At 48.3% G+C, this 20,145-nt stretch overlaps 1 protein-coding gene and 1 pseudogene across 6 annotated transcripts in view; one reads left to right on the plus strand and one right to left on the minus strand.

The window, feature by feature from the left end:
- NUP133 (nucleoporin 133) overlaps positions 1-9,018 on the minus strand; it is a 64,807-nt gene extending 55,789 nt beyond the window's left edge. For 3 of the 6 annotated variants that reach the window (XR_016219156.1, XR_016219154.1, XR_016219155.1), the window contains exons 1-4: positions 8,397-9,018; positions 6,415-6,533; positions 2,257-2,360; positions 769-876 (exon numbers count right to left, since the gene is read on the minus strand). Coding sequence is in view for 2 of the 6 variants with exons in the window: in XM_070055881.2 (XP_069911982.1) it covers positions 769-876; positions 2,257-2,360; positions 6,415-6,533; positions 8,397-8,578 (513 nt within the window). In the remaining 4 variants the exon portion in view is untranslated. The remainder of the gene's footprint in view (positions 1-768; positions 877-2,256; positions 2,361-6,414; positions 6,534-8,396) is intronic. The other 3 variants (XR_011381648.2, XM_070055881.2, XM_002722893.6) reach the window with 2 other exon arrangements.
- An 8,821-nt stretch (positions 9,019-17,839) lies between these two features.
- Positions 17,840-19,547, plus strand: LOC103345745 (leucine zipper putative tumor suppressor 3 pseudogene; annotated as a pseudogene).
- The last annotated feature ends 598 nt before the right edge of the window (positions 19,548-20,145 follow it).

Below are 20,145 nucleotides of genomic sequence, written 5' to 3' on the forward strand. Positions count from 1 at the left end.
GTGAGAAGACCTGGAGGAAGTTCCTGGCTCCTGGCTCCAGATCGGCCCAGCTCTGGCCGTTGCAGTCAACTGGGGATTAAAGACCTCTCTCTCTTTCTGCCTCTCCTTTTCTCCCTTTGTAACTGTGCCTTTCAAATAAATAAATAAACATTTAAAAAATAAAATAAAAATAAAACTATGGATGAACAACTGTTCCAACACCATGTACTGAAAAGACCATCTTTTCTTCACTGAATTATTTTCACATCTGTGTCAAAGATCAAATAGGCACTGTTGTGTGGGTCTGTAACTGTATCCTCTGTCCTGCTCCACTGTCTATCTCTTTGCTTAGTGTCTTGATTTCTGCAGTTTTATGTTTCCAAATCAGGTGGGATGATTCCTCCAACTTTAGAATATCCTTATTTTTATTTATTTATTTTTTATTTGACAGAGTTATAGACAGTAAGAGAGAGACAGGTCTTCCTTCCGTTGGTTCACTCCCCAAATGGCCGCTATGGCCGGCGCTGTGCTGATCCAAAGCCAGGAGCCAGGTGCTTCTTCCTGGTCTCCCATGCGGGTGCAGAGGCCCAAGCACTTGGGCCATCCTCCACTGCCCTCCTGGGCCACAGCAGAGAGCTGGACTGGAAGAGGAGCAACCGGGACTAGACCCCGGCGCCCATATGGGATGCCAGTGCCACAGGTGGAGGATTAACCAAGTGAGCCATGGTGCCAGTCCCTAGAATACCCTTATTTTCAGAATTTTTTATTTCAAAAGTTTCAGTCACCTACCTGAGTAGAATGTGCTTCCCCGGGGGTGGTAGAATAAGACAGAGCCACCAAGTCTGCACTCCAGTTGAAATCACTAGGTGGCAGCTGCAGTTCTTTGCAAATAGATAACTGTAGGAAAAACCCAAACAGAAAACCTTTCATATCAAATCCAACTTCTAAAATATTTATTATTGATTTTATTTGAGAAACAGAGGCAGACAGACAGCTCCCATCTGCCAGTTTGCCCCCCCAAACTCCCAGTGGCAGGGGCTTGGCCAGGTGAGGACAGGCCAAAGCTAGGAGCCAGAAACTCAATTGAGATCTCCGACATCAGCAGCAGGAACCCCAACCATTGGTCTATGCCCTGCCGCCTACCAGGGTGTGCATCAGCAGGAAACTGGAATTGTGTGCCAGAGATGGAACTCAAGCCTAGGTACTCCAACACAGGATGGGAACATCCCAACCTCCAGGCAAAATACACACCCACAAATATAATATTTGAACAGGCATCCTTTCTCAGCCTCTACATACATTGCTGGAAGCACCATTTTATAAATATTCTTTCTCCTCACGTCTCTTTTTCATCAGGCTTTCATTAATTTTTCAACAAAGTGTCTGATGATACAGAATGGGGAAAACGGAAGAGCTAGAACCCAGAACAGATCAATGTCAATCCAATCCACTCCCGAGCTAAGATAGCCAATGTTAAGAGACGTGTTTAGGCTTCTTATGGAACTTTCCTGGCCTAGTCTAGATTTGTCTGATGTTTGTCTGCCCAGAGAGTAATTATACTATGTTGACCAGAAAATTATCTTAAGAGTCCCAGTCCCACATCAGGATCCCTCTGCTGACACAGCATGTCCTCAGAACAGCTCCTTCACCTACTGCTCACTACAATTCTCCCTTCCTAGGCAACAGTAGCACTGAGGCCAGCAGATGAGTGTGGGTAAGCAGGAATCCCAAGTCCCAAAGGAACACCACCACCACAGTGAGCAACATGTGGTGCAAGAGAATGTGCCTAAGCTGTGACAAAACGGAAAGAGGCCACGGAAGACACACAAATGAGAACCCTGTGGGAAGCTGACAACTCTAAACTGAGCCAGCGATCGGTATCATTTTTCCTGGTTTGTTAAGGATTATTTAGTAGAATCAACAAAACATAGTTCTCTCTTTCCAGAAGTAAGCAAACTCACAGTTCATTAGCTTCTATGGATGGCATTTAGTCTTAGATTTCAGTCAGCAAAATGATTTGCATTATGTTCATTAAAAAATATGTCTCTGATTTTATTAAATATAAATGATGTTTAAAAATTACTAATGGGAAGAAAGCCTTTTCTTTAATACACAAATGTGTATACATGCTTGGCATTTCATACTACTACGGAAATCCTAGCCCATAAAGCCTGAAGCACATTACTACCCTTTACTGACTAGAAAATGAAGGTCAAAGGTAAGACCAATTGATAGCCCTCTCTTCTATCTCCTTCAAGCTCTCTCAAGAATCGTTACCTTAGTAATAGGTGACAGAGAAATCTTCCAAATAATCAGTTTCTCTTTGCAGACCAGACAAGCCCATCCACTTTCATCAACATGAACACTCAGCTGATCATCAACTAAAGAAAAAAAAGAGGGGTTTAAAGTGTCAATAGGTCAAGCTGTTAAAATTTCTTTATATTGGCTGGCGCCGCGGCTCAATAGGCTAATCCTCCGCCTTGCAGCGCCGGCACACCGAGTTCTAGTCCCGGTCGGGGTGCCGGATTCTGTCCCAGTTGCCCCTCTTCCAGGCCAGCTCTCTGCTGTGGCCCGGGAGTGCAGTGGAGGACAGCCCAAGTGCTTGGGCCCTGCAACCCATGGGATACCAGGATAAGCACCTGGCTCCTGGCTTCGGATCAGCGCGGTGCACCGGCCATTGGAGGGTGAACCAACGGCGAAAGGAAGGCCTTTCTGTCTGTCTCACTGTCCACTCTGCCTGTCAAAAAAAAAAATTCTTTATATCAAAAAAAAAATTTTTTTTAAGATTTATTTATTAATTTGAAAGGCAGAGTTACAGAGAGAGAGAAAGAGAGACAGAGAGATCTTCATCCACTGGTTCACTTCAGAAATGGCCACAAAGACCAGGGCTGGGCTGGGCTGAAGCCTGGAACCAAGCGTTTCTTCCAGGTCTCCCATGTGAGTGGTAGGAGCCCAGGGACTTGGGCCATCTTCCACTGCCTTCTCAGGTACACTGACAGGGAGCTGGACTGAAAGTGGAGCAGTTGGGACTCGCACCCATATGAGATGCTAGTGCTGCAGGCCGCAACTTGACCTGCTACACCACAGCGCCGGACCCATATACCAAAACCTTTACTATCACGTGCTTCGCCAAAAAAGGTAACTGTCATACACAGCAAATATTATTCACAGCAAAAACTACTTTTGAATATTCAAAACTTAACAAAACACCAAAACAGATAACAAAGTTCTCTACTTAACTTTTTTTTTTTTGGACAGGCAGAGTGGACAGTGAGAGAGAGACAGACAGAGAGAAAGGTCTTCCTTTGCCGTTGGTTCACCCTCCAATGGCCGCCGCGGCCGGCGCGCTGCAGCCGGCGCGCTGCAGCCGGCGCACCGCGCTGATCTGATGGCAGGAGCCAGGAGCCAGGTGCTTTTCCTGGTATCCCATGGGGTGCAGGGCCCAAGCACCTGGGCCATCCTCCACTGCACTCCCGGGCCACAGCAGAGAGCTGGCCTGGAAGAGGGGCAACCAGGACAGAATCCGGCGCCCCGACCGGGACTAGAACCCGGTGTGCCGGCACCGCTAGGTGGAGGATTAGCCTAGTGAGCCGCGGCGCCGGCCTCTACTTAACTTTGATAGCCACTTTAGAAATATATCTAAAGGCAAAAATTGTATCTTGGGCTTAGGTTTAACATTCTTTCATTTCTGACTCATAAATCACAGCCTCCGCCATCCTCCCTCTGGGCAGGAGGCCTGTAGCAGTGCCTGGGGAGTCTCAAGCCCACCTCCTTACAGGGTCACCAAAAGCACCACCACACTTTCTGTTCAATTTCAGTTCCCTTTGTGGGGAAGCAAGCATGAGTTTCATAGCAAACTAAGTTATATTTGTTCTTCCTCTGGGAAATTGTTTTTTTTTTTCTCTATACATGGGGAAATTAGTATTTCAATTTCATATAATCAGATAACGTTCTGTGTCTCTTTAGACTATGATTTGTTAATTCTCAGGTTTTCCTTTCAGATTACTGATTCTTGATGTTTATCTCTAATAACATCATAAATATCATAAAAAAATTATTTTTCCCAGTATTTTAGGCTGCTATACCGTGGCATTCTAAGTTTGTTATAGCAATATAAGCAGTTTATATAACAAATGAATAACACATCTGAAAAAAATTCTTTCATTTTTATTATAAACAGATTATTTCACCCTCTATAAGAAAATTAGCAATGTGCATAATTTTTAACCAAGGAACACAAATAACTTCTCACTTACATTAAACATTTCAAAGAAAAATCATGTTCCTCAAAAAGAACCTCATTTTCAAAAAGGTGTTGCTTAAAGGTATAATAAATTACTTCACTATGAGATATACAAAATACATTCTCTATTAAATGACAAAAACTAAATTAACCTATTGCCATGTCTGGTAGTAAACCTTCATAAACATGTTAACAGCGCTAGGAATTTAGTTAATTTGAGATTTCTGTTTGCTTAAAGGCAGAATGGTGGAGGAGAGGGGTTACAAAACAGAAGAAATCAGTAATGTACAAGCTAAAATATCAAATCGTGTCAACATGTCAAGGCTTTTAGTGGAACTGGAACATCTACTCAGTAATTTCATTTTTTCCTGAAAGCACTGCAGTAGCTCTAGATCCTTGAAGGGAGAGTCTTTAAGGGCTTGACTTAACACAGAACTTTGTAGTTTTCCCATGCAGGGAAGAATTCTTAGGTTCACACACCTCTTCAGTTTACACATCCTTACTTTTAAAGAGACTTGCTCCTCTGAATTTCTAGATTTGAGTCTAGGTACTTATTATTTGTTACTAACATAGTCGGATGGCATGGACCAGGAGTAGGTTAAAAGGTTTAATCACTTAAAAAAAAAAGATTTGTTTGAAAGATAGAATAAAAGAGAGAGAGGAGAATACAGAAAAATCTTCCATCTGCCGGTTCATTCCCTAAACGGTCACTATGGCCAGAATTGTGCCAGGCCAAAGCCAGGAGCCAACAGCTTGTTCCAGTCTCCCACGTGGTGCAGGGTTCCAGACTTGGGCCATCTTCCACTGCTTTCCCAGGCACATTAGTAGGGAGTGGGATCGGAAGTGGAGCAGCCAGGACTCACATCAGTGCCCAGATGGGACACCCGCATTGCAGGCCATGGCTTAACCTGCTATGCCACAGTGCCAGCCCCTTAATCACATTTTTGATGGAAACTTTAATCACATTGAAACTGAAATATATATGTATCTTTATTTACTTATTTAAAACAGAACAATGTGTGACAGAGGTTAGCAGTTTAGTTGTCTGGAAACAAAAGCCCCAAGGACTTATGGGCAAAAATGTAAAAGTTCAAGTTGGTGAGAAATATTCCTTCCTCTAGAACAAAGTATTTTAAACTTTTTCAAAACTATTATTCACGGTATAAATAGTTTTACTGGAGATTCACTCTGATATTTTGCATTTTATTCCATTTACTATTTTTTTTAAATGCTGGCCATGAACCACTAAACTACTTTTTAGTCACCACAATGAAAAACACTGTTCCAGAAAATAACAAAAATCTGCAAATGATTCCTTAATAGAAATTACTTAGGCAGATGCTGAGGACACTGAATTTTGTTGTTACTCTGTTGCCGAATTCCTGAACCTTCAAGTTGTTTTTCTTTATCTGCAAGGCAGAGTGACAGAAATGGAAAGAGAGCAAAATGCTCCATCAGCAGATCCACTCCCTAAATTCCCCTAACAATCAAGTGTGGACCAGGCAGGAGCCAGGAGCCAGGAGCCAGGAGCCCCATCTGGGTCTTTTCACGTGGATAGCAGAAATGCAAGCACTTGGGTCCTCTTTCACTGCCTTCCCTGGTCACTTAGCAGGGAGCAGACAGGAAGTGGAGTAGCCAGGACTCACAATCTGATACTGGATGCCAGTGCCGCAAGTGTTGGCTTACCCCATTTTGCCACTATTGGCCCTTAATGCTGCTTTTCTAAGCTTGTATTCTTTGCATCTTCCAACTGCCACACTATTTCTCTGCCAACAGAACCTTTTGAAGGCACATCACAGTGGTAACCTCATGAATTTGTGTACACAGCCTCTCAGGTACTACACAGGATCCAGAAATGGAGGTAGGACTTGACTGTACTGCCAAGTAACGCATGGCACTCCTTTTTTTTAAAAAACTAAACTTCATATACCTGATCAACTTTTCAAATTGGACTAACTATTCATATACAGTTCCTAAAGCCACTTAAGACTGAATGTGACTGTGCCACAATGAACTCATACTGCTTCTCAAATTCATTACGTATCTCAATTACAGTTGAAACACTAGACAGCTAGCCATTTCTATTCGCTTAAGTGTAGGTATATCAGAGGAAGCACAAATGCCCATCTCCATGGCAGATCTGGGCTCCAATCAGAATTGCTAACAGAGGCGAGTGGAAAGACGATGCCTACCTTCAGCCAACGTTAGGGCTTCCATGACTTTGACAGGGAGAGAAGATCCAAAGGTCTTGACATCGTAGTTCACAGTCTCAGATATGGAGTGCTGTGGGAATATTCGTGTAGGCGTTCCTCTAAGGAAAGAAACCATACTATTTCATTTATCACATACAATGGATCATTATCCTAATTTTTATCTAGATTTACACAACAGAGGTATCTTGATACACAACATGAAGTGCAACCGTGGAAAAAAAACCATTGGATTGGGGCCGGTGTTGTGGTGGTAAAGCTGCCGTCTGCGACCCCGACATCCTATATGGGTGCTGGTTCGAGTTCCGGCTGTTCCACTTCCAATCCAGCTCCCTGTTAATGTGTCTGGGAAAGCAGCAGAGCATGGCCCATATGAGTCCCTGCACCCATGTGAGAGACCTGGAAGAAACTCTGGCTCATGGCTTTGGAGCAGCCTAGCTCTGGCTGTTGTGGCCATTTTGGGGAGTGAATCGGTGAATGGAAGATCTCTTTCTCTCCCTCCCTCCCTGACTCTGCTTTTCAAATAAATTAATATTTAAAAACAAACACCACTGGCTTATGTATACTGTGTATTTAAATGTATTTTTCCATAAAAAAAATTTTTCAGGACTTAGAAAACTGGGCATCAGATCCTTAAGCTTCTCTCAGCTTCTCCATTTAAGAAAAGTGTGAGTCTTCTTCATGAGTACAGTTTCTGTTCACAGTCATGAAAGGCAAAATGTATTTGCCTTTAAAATCTTTCATCATCTTGATAAAACAGAGCACTAAAATCATATCTAATTAAATGTTTTAAATCTTCTAACATTTTTGACAAACATGCCCAAATAAAACTCCAACTGGAGTCTTTTTGATTTTGACCTTGAATTTGGGATTTTCCAGTTGGATCTCTGCAAAGTCACAAGGGATATACTTGTATGTTAAATTACATTAGAAGCATTACCAAACTGTAAGTGCTGCTAAACTTTAAGCTATATTTATGATACCCTATTGACTTGAGTATTCCAAAAATTATATGAGATTCCTATAAATCTAGTGTTATCAGTCTGAACTCTGGTTTTTATGAATATCATAGGAAGAACTACATTTTGTAAATGGCTGGTTATAATGAACTGTCCTATTTCCAGTCATGGCTGTTCTAAGTATTTGTCATAGACAGAGAGTGGTTTTGAAGCATCTACAAAGAGCCACAGTCCAATATTACTTTTTCTTTAAAGAGATTTACAAAAGGACTCAAATGTCAATTTCTGGAACTACAATCTACCACTGGACTGGGTAAGAAATTCTAGAACTTTAATGAACAAACTAATGGCTTCCTGAACTGCTATGTCAAGATCACACAGAATGGGGCCAGCACTGAGGCACAGTAGGCTAAGCCTCTGCCTGCAGTGCCGGCATCCTATAGGGTGCTCGTTTGAGTCCTGGCTGCTCTTCCGATCCAACTCTCTGCTACAGCCTGGGAAAGCAGTACATGACCCAAAATCTCCCTGGAAAAAGCTCCTGGCTTTAGACTGGCCCAGCTCTGGCCATCGTAGCCATGGAAGACCTCTCTCTGTTTCTCCCTCTCTGTCTGTAACTCTCAAATAAGACTGGAAAGCCAGAATTATAGTAATAGTGAGTAGCGCTAATACCCTTAGCATTAAGTAGAAACTGTTAAATGAAAATTACGGGAACCATGGTTTTGGACTTCGCCTGAGCTGGCCCTCAACACACAGACAAACCAAAATGGACCCATTTATGCTAAATGTCATATAAACTGAAACTTTTTGAAAGCCAACCCCAGTTTTCCCCGAACGTATGAAGTTAATCACGTGACACTAAAATAAGCCGCGAGAAGGTCTATTCAGCCCACTTCCCCCGACCCTCGGCTGCTGCTAGTGCCCAAGGTTTCCAGAACCCCCACCTCACGGGCCCACCGCGACCTGAAGCCTACCAATCGCTGGAACCAACCCGGGGCGACCACCTACCGCGAGCTCAGCGAGCTCCGCCGGCCTACGGGAGAGAAGAGAGCGGGAGAGCTGACCGCAGAGCCCAGAGACAGACCTCGCCGGCTGGCCGTTCGGGGCGTGGAACCCGCCCCGACTCCAGCCGGCGGGCCCCTTCGGGACCCAGGACCCGGGGTCCGCGGAGAAGGAACGGCCGGGAACATGGCCCGAGGAAGTTCCAGTCGTAGAACACGAGCAAGACTTGCGACTGAAAATTGAACACCCGAGGCGGGAGGGGCGCCTAGTGATGACGTCCGGGGCGGCGCGGCGCGGCGCGACGGCGTAGACGGAGATGGGCTGGCGCGCGGTGATGACGTCAAGCTTAGCGCCGAGGCGCCGTTTCGCTAAGTCCGTAGAAAAGAAGGTGGGGGCCCCTTACGCGCGATCCCAAGCTGGGGGGTTTTCGACCTTGCAGGTGCGTGGAAGTGAAAAGCTAAGAGCTTTCTCGGCTGCTCTAGGTGGCACTGGTCCTGCACCTGAACGTAAAGCTTTTCCCCACGCTGGTGGTTCTTGAGCGTCTCGGGAAATGGAAGATATTTTAGAGTCCATTCTTTGGGAGGAGAAATACCGTGAAGTTGACTCTGGTTTCACTTGAAATGTTCCATTTGTTTTTCTCTAGGTTTGCCATTTCCCCATACAACCCTGTACAGTCTCGTCCGCGCAAACCCAGATCCAAACCCCAAATTCTAGACCCCCAGCCGCTCCCTAGTGCACACTCCCTCCTGCGCAGCCTGCAGACTCCTAAGAATCCTCTTTCTAAAGGCTGAATCCACGTTTCCCTTTAGGACGCCTGTCTTCCTACCGCCTCTGTCCCGTAAGGTAAAAAAGAAGAGCCCTAGCCCTTGGTCCTGCTTCACGCTGACCTCCACCCTACCATGCCCGGAACTGTAGCTCTCACATTCGCGCTGACTCTGCCCTCCTTACCTCTTCCTGGGTCACTGCACAGCCCGTTTGGGGGGGAAGGGGAGCGTCTCCTGGCCTCTGTAGCCCTACTCCAATCTGTGTAGCCTTACTCCACCTGTGTGTCCAACACAATTAAGTAAAGGCAGACCTGCAAGATCTTGGTCGTGTAAAATGACCGTGGGTTATTTGCTAAATTCCTTTGCCAGATGCTTTGTTATTTAATTCTGGCTGGCTGGGGCAGGGGCAGTGGATTAATGCTACACGCACAATGCAATGCTGGCACCCCATATGGGAGTGCCAGTTTGAGTCCCAGCTACTCCTTCCTGCTAATGCGCCTGCTAAGGCAGCAGAGGATGGCCCAAATACTTGGGCCCCTGCCACCCACGTGGGAGCCGAGGAAGCAGTTCCTGGCTTCACGTGGCCCTGCCTTCTTTGGGGAGTGAACCTGAATCCACAGATGGAACAGCTCTTTGTCTCTCCTGTATTGCTTTTCTTTGCAAATAAATATAGCAATACATTTAAAAAAATTCTTTCTGGCTTTTTTTTTTTTTTGTCCCTATGCTATTCCCACCACTGCACTTGACATTGGAAGAATTTCAAAAACCCACATCCTACTGCAGTACCCTTGCATGTTTCTCTCACTAGAATGCCCTTCCCTCCCCTGTTGGCTCAAGCATCTAGTTTTAGTTCAGTGCTATCTTCTCAGGGGTAGATAGCCCTTTATCCTTTGTACCCCTAGTCTATATTTTTTCTCTTGCTCTTCATTTTTACTGAACTACAATGGGGTAATCATTAACATCATCCAAGTACAGATACAGTATCATCAAAACTTAACACTTAGTTTAAAACTCCTTAAATTTATCAGAGCAAAGCAAGGTATGCACAAAACTATTTAGCTTCTTTACCCCGAGATCTCAGAGCTGCTAGGACTTACTCATTAACTCTTAGTAACAAACACTAACAATAACAGGAAAACTTGGTAAATACCAGGAAGCTCTTTAAGGTGATCAGTAGCAGAACTAGGAACAGGGTGAAACAAAGTAACCCTAATCGGTTTATTTTGCCAAGCATCTGGAGGGAAGCACCATGCTGTCAGATGAGCAACAGGCAACCCATTCCACTTAGGTCCTTTCTTGGGAACAAGGAAAATCAGGTGCCATTGCACCAGGTTTATCATCTCCATTGTACTGTGTCTGGCTGGGAAAGGTCAAGCCCAGAGCAGCCCAGCACCATCGAGATGCTTGAAACTTATTCCTGTTTTAGAAGCTGTACTTCTACACTAAGCTATAATAGTAACTAAGCTCCCACAGTGGCCAGGGCCACTGCTTGTCACTTCCAGGACAAGTCCTGGAGGTCAGAAAGACTTCCTAGCAGGATGTGGCTACTGGGTATCCAAGGAGAAAGCACACCTAGTCCTCCAGGAAGTTAATTATTTAGGGACTGTCCTCACCCCTGGGGAGAGAAGACTAGCCCCAGAGAGGATACAAGCCACAGAGCAAATTCCTATTCCTACAGCCCTTAAGAAAGTTCCAGCATTTCTCAGATTATTGGGTTGTAGATCCCTAGATATTAGAGAGACAGAGCGAAGCTCCTGGATCAGGTTCTGCATCAGGCTCTCAAGAGCAAACCAGAGCAGGGCCCCCTCCTTTGGGAGAAAGAACCAAACACAGCCTTTGCCCAGTTAAAAGCTGTCATGACGAGGGCCCCTGTGCTAGGGTGGCTAAACTCAGTCCTTCAAAACAGGCAGACCCTAGATGTGCTAACTGCTGCCCAAGGGGGTTTCTGTGCCACGCTCCAGGAAGAATGTTGCCTTCAGGTGAATCAGACTGCACAGGTACATGGCCATCCTTTCTTGGGGAAGGCCACGTAATTCCAGGACCAGGCTGATCAAAGCTGGGATTTTTCACCTAACATCCGGTCATGGGAATACTGGCTGTTGCCCTTCCTTGGCACTAAAGCTTCCATGCCCTTACTGCTGCTCTTTGGGTCACGTGTCTTCAATGCTCTTGTTGGTTTTGCCTCCAACAGAATGAAAGCCATTCGGCTCCAGATGGTCATGGGATAGGGCTTCCAGCCTACCCCACTGGATGATATGACAAGTCCTCTGGGCCATGCAGGACAATCTTTACCAGAGCCAACCTCAAACAGCATAGGACAGAGAGCAACAGAAGAACATCCATAAGCAGCAGTACCTCCATATGTCATCTTTTAGAAGATACACAAATTAGACCTTCACCTACTCTACCCCCATAAGATGACGGGTAACTTCTCTTGAGGGAGGAATGTTAGCTTAGGAAGTTGGAAATTAGCCTCTGTGTGTTACCAGGGGCCTAAGGAAAACAAAGCACATGTGGATAGGAATGTAGCAGTCTTGGAAACACACCTTGGAAGCTGTGCAGTACTTTTTTAAAAAAAGATTTTTTATTTGAAAGCCAGAGTTACACAGAGAGAGGAGGAGAGGCAGAGAGAGAGAGAGAGAGTCATTTGCTGGTTCACTTCCCAACTGGCTTCAATGGCTGGAGCTGTGCCAATCTGAAGCCAGGAGACAGGAGCTTCCTCCGGGTCTCCCATGCAGGGTGCAGGGGCCCAAGGAATTTGGTCATTTTCTACTGCTTTCCCAGGCCATAGCAGAGAGCCAGATTGGAAGTGGAGCAGCTGGGACTCAAATCGGCACCCATATGGGATGCCGGCACTGCAGGCGGTACTTTACCTGCTGTGCCACAGTGCTGGCCTCACCTAGTACTTTATATTACAAAGTCCTGTCCATATCCCATAACTTTACAGATGATCACAGTCTTCCTATAAAGAAGGCACCCCAGGGGAACCTCCTCTGCCTGGGGACAGGTGGGCTAACCAGGCTGGTAACAATGGGCAATAAAGCCTTGAGAGGAATTTTACCTATTTCACACCCAGCAAACTCTTTGTCCAGGAGAAGAAGGAGAGGGAGAAGGAGAAAGGCAGGAAGAACTGGACCTGGACCTTGTTCCCTTATATGCCCCAGATTGAATCCAGACTGACTCTCAGTATCTCCTCAGATGCCTGCCTGCCTACCTGGCCTGGCAGGTGTATTCTCTCCATTAAAATATGTAACCTTCATGGGCCAGCACTGAGGCATAGTGCCACCTGCAGTGCCGGCATCCCATGTGGGCACTGATTTGAGTCTTGGCTGCTCCACTTCCAATCCAGCTCTCTGCTATGGCCTGGGAAGGCAGTGGAAGATGGCCCAGGTACTTGGGCCCCTGCGCCGACATGGGAGACCTGCAGGAAGCTTCTGGCACCTGGCTTAGACTGCTGCAGCTCCACCCATTGTGGCTATCTAGAAAGTGAAGCAGTGGATGGAAGATTCTCTCTCTCTCTTTCTGCCTCTGCCTCTCTTCAATTCTGCCTTTCAAATAAATAAATCTTAAAAAAAAGATAAAATATGTAACCTTGCTTACCCCAGTGTGCATGGCTAGTCACCCTCTCTGATTCCTTCTGCAGAGTGCCCATCCATTCTGATGCATGCCCTTCCCCATCACAGCTGCTTCCCTGCTTACAGCTACTCCTCTGTCTCATGCCCAAATTCTTTCCTGCATGAAGACAAGAACCTCTGCTCTCTTCATCTTGGTTAACAGAAGCAACCTGCATGTTTTTTCTCTCACTCTGCCTCTCAAATGAACAAATAAATAAATCATTTTTAAAAAGGAAAACAAGCCTGCTGAGGTTAAGTACTACTCAGTGGAATTTCTGGAACACCTTTGAAGCAGGAAATAAAACTGAAATTATCCACACGTCAGACATTTCAGAAAGTGGTGAGGCTCTTTTCATAAACTGTAAGAGCAAATCCTAATTAGAAAATATTAATGCAGTCTGGAAATCCTTGGAGAGTTTCTTGGAGCACAGAAATTTGCTACAGAACAGTAGGAGAACCCACCTGAAAGGAGAACACCCTTTTCTCCGACCACAGTGTCGAACCCCTGGGGGAAATTCTGAATGAACGTGACTGCGTTGGCCAGTGCAGCCACTCTCTCCACCTGCGCAGCAGTCACTGAGGATGGGTTGTCGGCACCATAAGCAATGTTCTCGGTGATGGAGTAAGAAAACAAAATTGGCTCCTACAAATTGGAGAAAAGAAATTTCCAGGAAATTCAAAAGAGACTTCAGGGGTCAGTGTTTGGGTCAGTGTTTGGCCCAGTGGTATCACCATTTTCCCAGGTATGTTAATACCCACATTAAACCCACATTCCATATCAGAGTGCCCTGGGCTCGAGTTCAGGCTCTGCTCCCAATTCAAACGTTCTGCTGATGCATACCATGGAAAGCAGCAGGTCATCACCCAAGTACCTGGATCCCAACATACATACAGATTGCATTCCCAGGTCCTGGCTTTGGCCTGGCCCAGTCCTAGCTGTTGTGGGAATTTGGGGAGTGAAATAGCAGATGATATCTTTCTTTCAAATAAATAAGAATAAAAATTGAAAGAAAAAAACAGACTTCAGACAGGTCCAGCATTGGGGCACAGCAGACTGGGCTGCCACGTACACCAACATGTCACCTGCAACACCCCACATGTGAGTGCTGGTTTGAGTCCTGGCTGCTCCACTTCCAGTCCAGCTCCTGCTAATGTGCCTGGAAAGGCAAAGGATGTCAGCCCAAGTGTTTGGGTCCTTCCAACCCATGTGGAGACCCAGATGGAGATTCTGGCTGCTAGCTTTGCCTAGTGTAAACCAGGCTGCTGTGGGCATTTGGGAAGTAAACCAGTGGATTGAAGATCTCTCTCTGTCTCTCCCTGTCACTCTGTTGCTCTGCCTTTTTTTTTTTTTTTTGATAGGCAGAGTAGACAGTGAGAGAGAGACAGAGAGAAAGGTCTTCCTTTTGCCGTTGGTTCACCCTCCAATGGCCGCTGCGGCTGGCGCGCTGCGGCTGGCGCACCACGCTGATCCGATGGCAGGAGCCAGGTGCTTATCCTGGTATCCCATGGGGTGCAGGGCCCAAGCACTTGGGCCATCCTCCACTGCACTCCCTGGCCACAGCAGAGAGCTGGCCTGGAAGAGGGGCAATCAGGACAGAATCTGGTGCCCCAACCGGGACTAGAACCCCGTGTGCCGGCGCCGCAAGGCGGAGGATTAGCCTAGTGAGCCACGGCACCGGTGCCTTTCAAATTAAAAAAGCAAACAAACACGCCTAATAAGTGCAGTGGGGCTTAGCATAATACTTACATCTATGAAATTACTCAGGAGCTCCCAAAGAAAACAGATTTTCTTGGTTCTACTTCCTCATTCTCCATAAATTCACCCAGTATATTTTCTTTTTTAAAGATTTATTTATGTACTTGAAAGTCAGAGTTCCACAGAGAAAGGAGAGGCAGAGAGAGAAAGGTCTTCCGTCTGATGCTTCACTCCCCAGATAGCGCCAATCTGAAGCCAGGAGCCAGGAGCTTTTTCTGAGTCTCCCACATGGGTGCAGGAGCCCAAGCACCTGGTCCATCTTCTACTGCTTTCCCAGGCCATAGCAGAGAGCTGGATCGGAAGTGGAGCAGCCTGGACTAGAACCGGCACCCATATGGGATGCTGGCACTTCAGGCCAGGGCATTACCCGCTGTGCCACAGCGCCAGCCCCAACCCAGTATACTTTTTAAAAGCTCCAATTTTGAGGCCAGTATTGTGGTGCTGTAGGTTAAGCCACCACCTGTGATGCAGGCATCCCCTATGGGCATTGGTCCAGCTGCTCTACTTCTGATCCAGCTCGCTGCTAATGCACCTGGGAATGCAGCAGAAGATGGCCCAAGTGCTTGAGTTCCTGCCACCCAATTGGGAGAGCTGGGCTCCTGGCTTCAGCCTAGCACTGGACATGTGACCATCTGGGGAATGAACCACTGGATGGAAGATCTCTAACTCTGCCTTTCAAATAAATAATCTTTAAAAAAAAGGGGGGGGGTGGGACAGTGCTGTGGCAAAGCAAGTAAAGTCACCGCCTGCAATGCTGGCATCCCATATAGGTGCTGGTTCCTGTCCTGGCTGCTCCACTTCTGATCCAGCTCCCTGCTAATGCACCTGGGAAAGCAGTGAAGGACAGCCCAAGTGATTGGGCCCCTGCACTCACGTGGGAGATCTGGAAGAAGCTCCTGGCTCCTGGCTTTGGCCTGGCCCAGCCCTGGATGTTGCTGCCATTTGGTGAGTGAACGAGCAGATGAAATTCCTCTCTCTCTCTCTGTCTCTCCCTTTTTCCCTCTGTAACTCTGCCTTTCAAATAATAATAATAATAATAATAAGGCTCAAATTTTATCATAAACAGGAGAAATGAGACTCTGTGGCAAATGCCCACATGGCATGTGCCAGGGAGGACCATCACAGTAAATGTGAGACCTGCCTTCCACTAAGGACAAAGGAGGAATGCATCCTCACCCATTACTTTTTGAAACACACACAAACCAGATGGGAACACATTTTTACAGAGCTCTGTGGAGTAGCCCTCAAAAGAAGGCAAACTTCTCACTTCTTTTCCCTATTCATAATCATATGATCTGATCTTACATGGCTGAGTACTCCCCTCACAGCCCCGTCTGAGCCTGACCCAGGGGAGTGAGGTCAGGAGGAGGGTATGGGTAGGGCATGGGGGGAGGGGAGCTCATTACAGGGAGAGGCTCACAGGGAGGTGCGGTTCAGGTTTGTCTGCTGTGCACATAGCTTGGGAATAGCAGTAAAAACAGGCATGGCAAATGTTCCTGCTCCAAATGGCCTTATGAAAACAGCTCATTAATGAGAGCACATTATATTCATATTTCACTTTGCAATCTGCAGTTTCCTCCCAAGGGGACTCTGGTTCGTGCCATAGTCTTTATCCCTGAAACAGTAGACTGGGGCTGGTAATGAAGATGGGAACTGAGGATGAGTCAACAGAAGCTTCTACCATTTCCTCTGCATTACAAGGTAATGTCAGCCCCAGGGTTTGGATACAAAGTCAGTGCTTCAACTGGTTAAGTGCTTGAAGTCTTCAGGAAATCACAGCCCATTACAAACCTAAACAACCTGCCATGTGAAATTAGTTAAATATATCTGGAAAGCTTCCATTTCTTCTCTCTCAAGAGATTCAAAGCCAAGGAAATAGCAAATGACAAAAGCTAATTTTTTTTAAAAAGTGAAACAAAAATAAAGACTTCTTTTCTTACCTGACTCACTGTCCCAATCTTGGACCTCAGCCAGCCTGGATTTAGCTGACGGATGTCATGGTCATGGAGACTGATAGCTCCTTGTAGAGAGGAAAGCAAAGAGTCACGGGGTGTCACAGGGTCGGTGATCAGGGTAAACACAGAAAGAATCCAGTGGGAAAATTCTGGACTCGGCTTTTAAAGATCAGTCCCAGGTGGCAGAGCTTTTAAAAAATCATGTGCTAACTCTCTGATGTCACTAGCGGGTTTAGTTCCATACAATGAAGGTGTTCAACAGTGCTTGGTGAGGACAACAGTGACAGCATAAGAAATGTCTTGCCTTCCTGGTGCTGTGGAATCATACAAGCCAGCTGGGCACTTCTGTAAACTGGCAAAAACTTCAACTCTTTGATTAAAAGCACAAGTGCTCCACAGAGTACACACGGCAGAAATACAAGTATAAGCTCCATTCTTGATGTAGTCAACGTGACGAAGGGATTCCAGACTCAATATTTTGACTTCATTTGCATCCACCCGACTAGATATTTTCTTTTACCTCAGATTTCCTGGCACATAAACAGTGAATCGAGACAGTGATTCCAGAGGGAAACTTCCATTTTAAGACAGGTGATGACTCCATGCGTCTGGATTTGCACAGGTGGAGGAAAGTGCCTCTGCCCCACCCCTGGGTGAACCACTTACCAGAAATGGGGTCGTACAGCTTCAGTAGGAGGGAAACCACTGTTGATTTGCCAGAGTCTCTTGAGCCAACCAGGGCTGTGACAGATCCGGCTGGGATGGGCAGGCTGAAATCCTGAAATATGGGCACCTCCGGGCGAGCCGGATAGGCAAAACGCACATTCTTAAACTCCAAAACACCCTGGAAGCTTTTCTCTTTTAAAATGACGCCCTCTGAAACACAAGATGGAATATGAATTAAAGCAAACTATCAAGCTCACAGCTGAACTCGGTTCTCCTACTCCTCCGACCATGGATGGAGGAATCCAGCAGAGTGAGTCCTGGGGTGGGAGCTCTAAGTGGCATGCCAGGAAGCGAGCACAGGCCTGAATACTCACAGTGTGCCTACTCTGCCCCTGCCGTGTACAAGGTACCACACACACCTGGGGCACTTGATCCTTGCAGCCCTGAGGAGCAGATGTTAAGATTCCCATTTTATAATAAAGACCACAGACAACTTGCCCCCAGCTCACACGTACTTTAGATCCACCCTTGGAGCACAGTGGTCCAGTTTCAAACCCAAAGGTCTTCTCCCCATCCTACTGTTTCTGTGTAGTTCTCCTCATCCGGAGTTTATCTTTTCTACACTAAACAAATGTTTTGAAAGAATGTGGCCCACCATCTTGGGGCGCCTGGCACGTGGCAGCTCCGCGAGGTAGGTGCTTTGTTCCTCCCATCTCAAGGAGAACAACGCAGGCCAGGATGGCTCAGCTGGCTCCTGCAAAGTCGCACGGCTGGTTCGGGCCGAGCCCTGACTGCAAGAGGGATGCACGTGGCCCCTGCAGACTGAGCCTCTGAGGGGCCCAGGCTTGAGGATCCTCTGGCCTTTGCACCACGGCCATGAGCAGTGTGGGCAGTGGGGTGGCCCATGCCCAGGAGTTCGCCATGCAGAGCGTGGGCACCCGCACAGGGGGTGGCAGCAGCCAGGGCGGTTTCCCTGCTCCCCGTGGCAGTGGCAGCGTTAGCGGGGCTGGCAGGGAGAGGCCAGGCCACTTCCCCTCAGAAGACAAGGCTCTCGCCAACTCCCTCTACCTCAATGGCGAGCTGAGGGGCAGTGACCACACTGATGTCTGTGGCAATGTTGTGGGTAGCAGCGGTGGCAGCAGCAGCAGCAGCAGCAGCAGCGGTGCCCTGTCACAGTACCGTGAGTGAGCCCAGCCACCCACCCAAGCTCCTGGCCACCACTGGCAAGCTAGACCAGTGCTCAGAGCCTCTAGTTTGGCCATCTGCCTTGAAGCCTGTTGTACCCAAGAATTTCCACTCCATGCAGAACTTGTGTCCCCCATAGACCAATGGGACCCCTGATGGATGACAGGGCCCTGGAGGCCTCAAGGGTGGACTGGACAAGTCTCGGACCATGACCCCAGCGGGTGGAAGTGGGGGTGGCCTCTCAGACTCAGGCCGGAGCTCACTCACAAACCTGCCCACCTACAGGTCCAGCTATAGCCAGCACCTGGCACCCCTCAGTGCTCCACCAGCCACATCGACCGCATTGGCACTGCCAGCTATGGGAACGGCAGCAGCAGTGGGGGGTCGGGATACCTGGACCTGGGGACCTCCTAGGGCGGGTGGCCCTCCAGCAAGAGTGGGTCGTCGCGATCCATGGGGAGGCCAAGTCACCTGGGATCAGGGGAGGGCGGCGGGGGAGGCCTGCCATCTGAAGCCTGCTCACCGCCCCCTCCCAGTGCTGTGAGCCAGGAGCTGGAGAGCGGCTGTGCAAGGAGCAGGAGGTGGCAACGAAGCCTGGAGCAGAGCGAGGCGGCCGCAGCCCGGGTCCTGGAGGAACGGCAGAAGGCGTGGGAGCAGAAGCTGGCCGCACTGCGGCAGGTCTGTAGCGGCAGGCTGCCGCCCCCGAGGCGCTGGCCACTTGCGAGAGCGACGAGGCCAACCTGCTCAGTCAGGTCAGAGTGGCCGCCGCCGTCTCCCTGGCCTCCGTGGATCGGAAGGCGGATGCCGGCAGGGAGAATGGGATGCGGGCCCTGCGGCGGGAGGTGGGGCGGCTGGCCAGCGTTGCGCCCGGGAGCGCCAGGGCGCCAGCTTCGCCGAGGGGCGCCGTGTGTGGCTGGAGGAGGCGGAGGAGGTCAGCGAGTACCAGAAACAGCTGCAACTGACCTACATGGAGATGTACCAGAGCAACCAGCAGCTGCAGCGGCGGCTGCGTGAGCGCGGGGCCGCGGGGGGCGCCAGCACGCCCACCCCGCAACAGGGCGATGAGAAGAAAGCCTGGACCCCCTCCCGCCTCGAGCACATTGAGTCCACTTAGATCTGATCCACCGCCTGGGCACTTAGCCTTCCGACAAAAGCCCTGTCAGGAGCCCGGGTCCCCACGGTCCCCCTCCCGCCCATTGCTCTTCCCTGTGTGCCCCCCAAAGAAGTTCTCAAAGCAGCTGCGACCAGGCTCTTCCCTGAGCCCCCACCCCCACCCCCGCCGTACTCTTCAGCCCTATCTCAGTGGCCTGCCCTCTCCGGAGGGAATGGGGGAGGGCAGAGTGAGCAGTGTTGAGGGCCCAGGCAGCAGGAGAGTGGGGCCCCCCTTCTTGGCACCCCTTGTTGGAGAGGGAGGGGGCAGGCCTGCTGTGCCATGAGGTTGTCCCAGCCCCTCTGGGGGTCTCGGCCACCGCTGTGGGTCCTCCTGTGTCCAGTGGCACTCTCTCCAATCTCCTCCCATGACTGGTGACAGTTTAATGCGCTGTGAATCCCCCACAAAGACAGGAATGCCCCTGCACATGGTCTCTTAGTCGTGCACAACCCCTGCTGGGTGGTCCTCACCATGTCTCTGGGCTGGGGAGGAGGCCGCCCTGGCGACCACTGCCTTCACCCTTCACTGCACTTGCCCCAGAACCTGGGCCTGGGCCACAGGTCCTGGGAGAAGAGAAGGCATTAGTAGGAAAAACAAATAGAAAATATGACAGTCTCAGCTTCAAGATATCCACAAAAGAAATTACGTAAATATATATCTCTACC

This window comes from Oryctolagus cuniculus, chromosome 13, assembly GCF_051225735.1.
Source record: "Oryctolagus cuniculus isolate XC-2025 breed Fujian yellow rabbit chromosome 13, ASM5122573v1, whole genome shotgun sequence".
NCBI lineage: Eukaryota > Metazoa > Chordata > Mammalia > Lagomorpha > Leporidae > Oryctolagus > Oryctolagus cuniculus.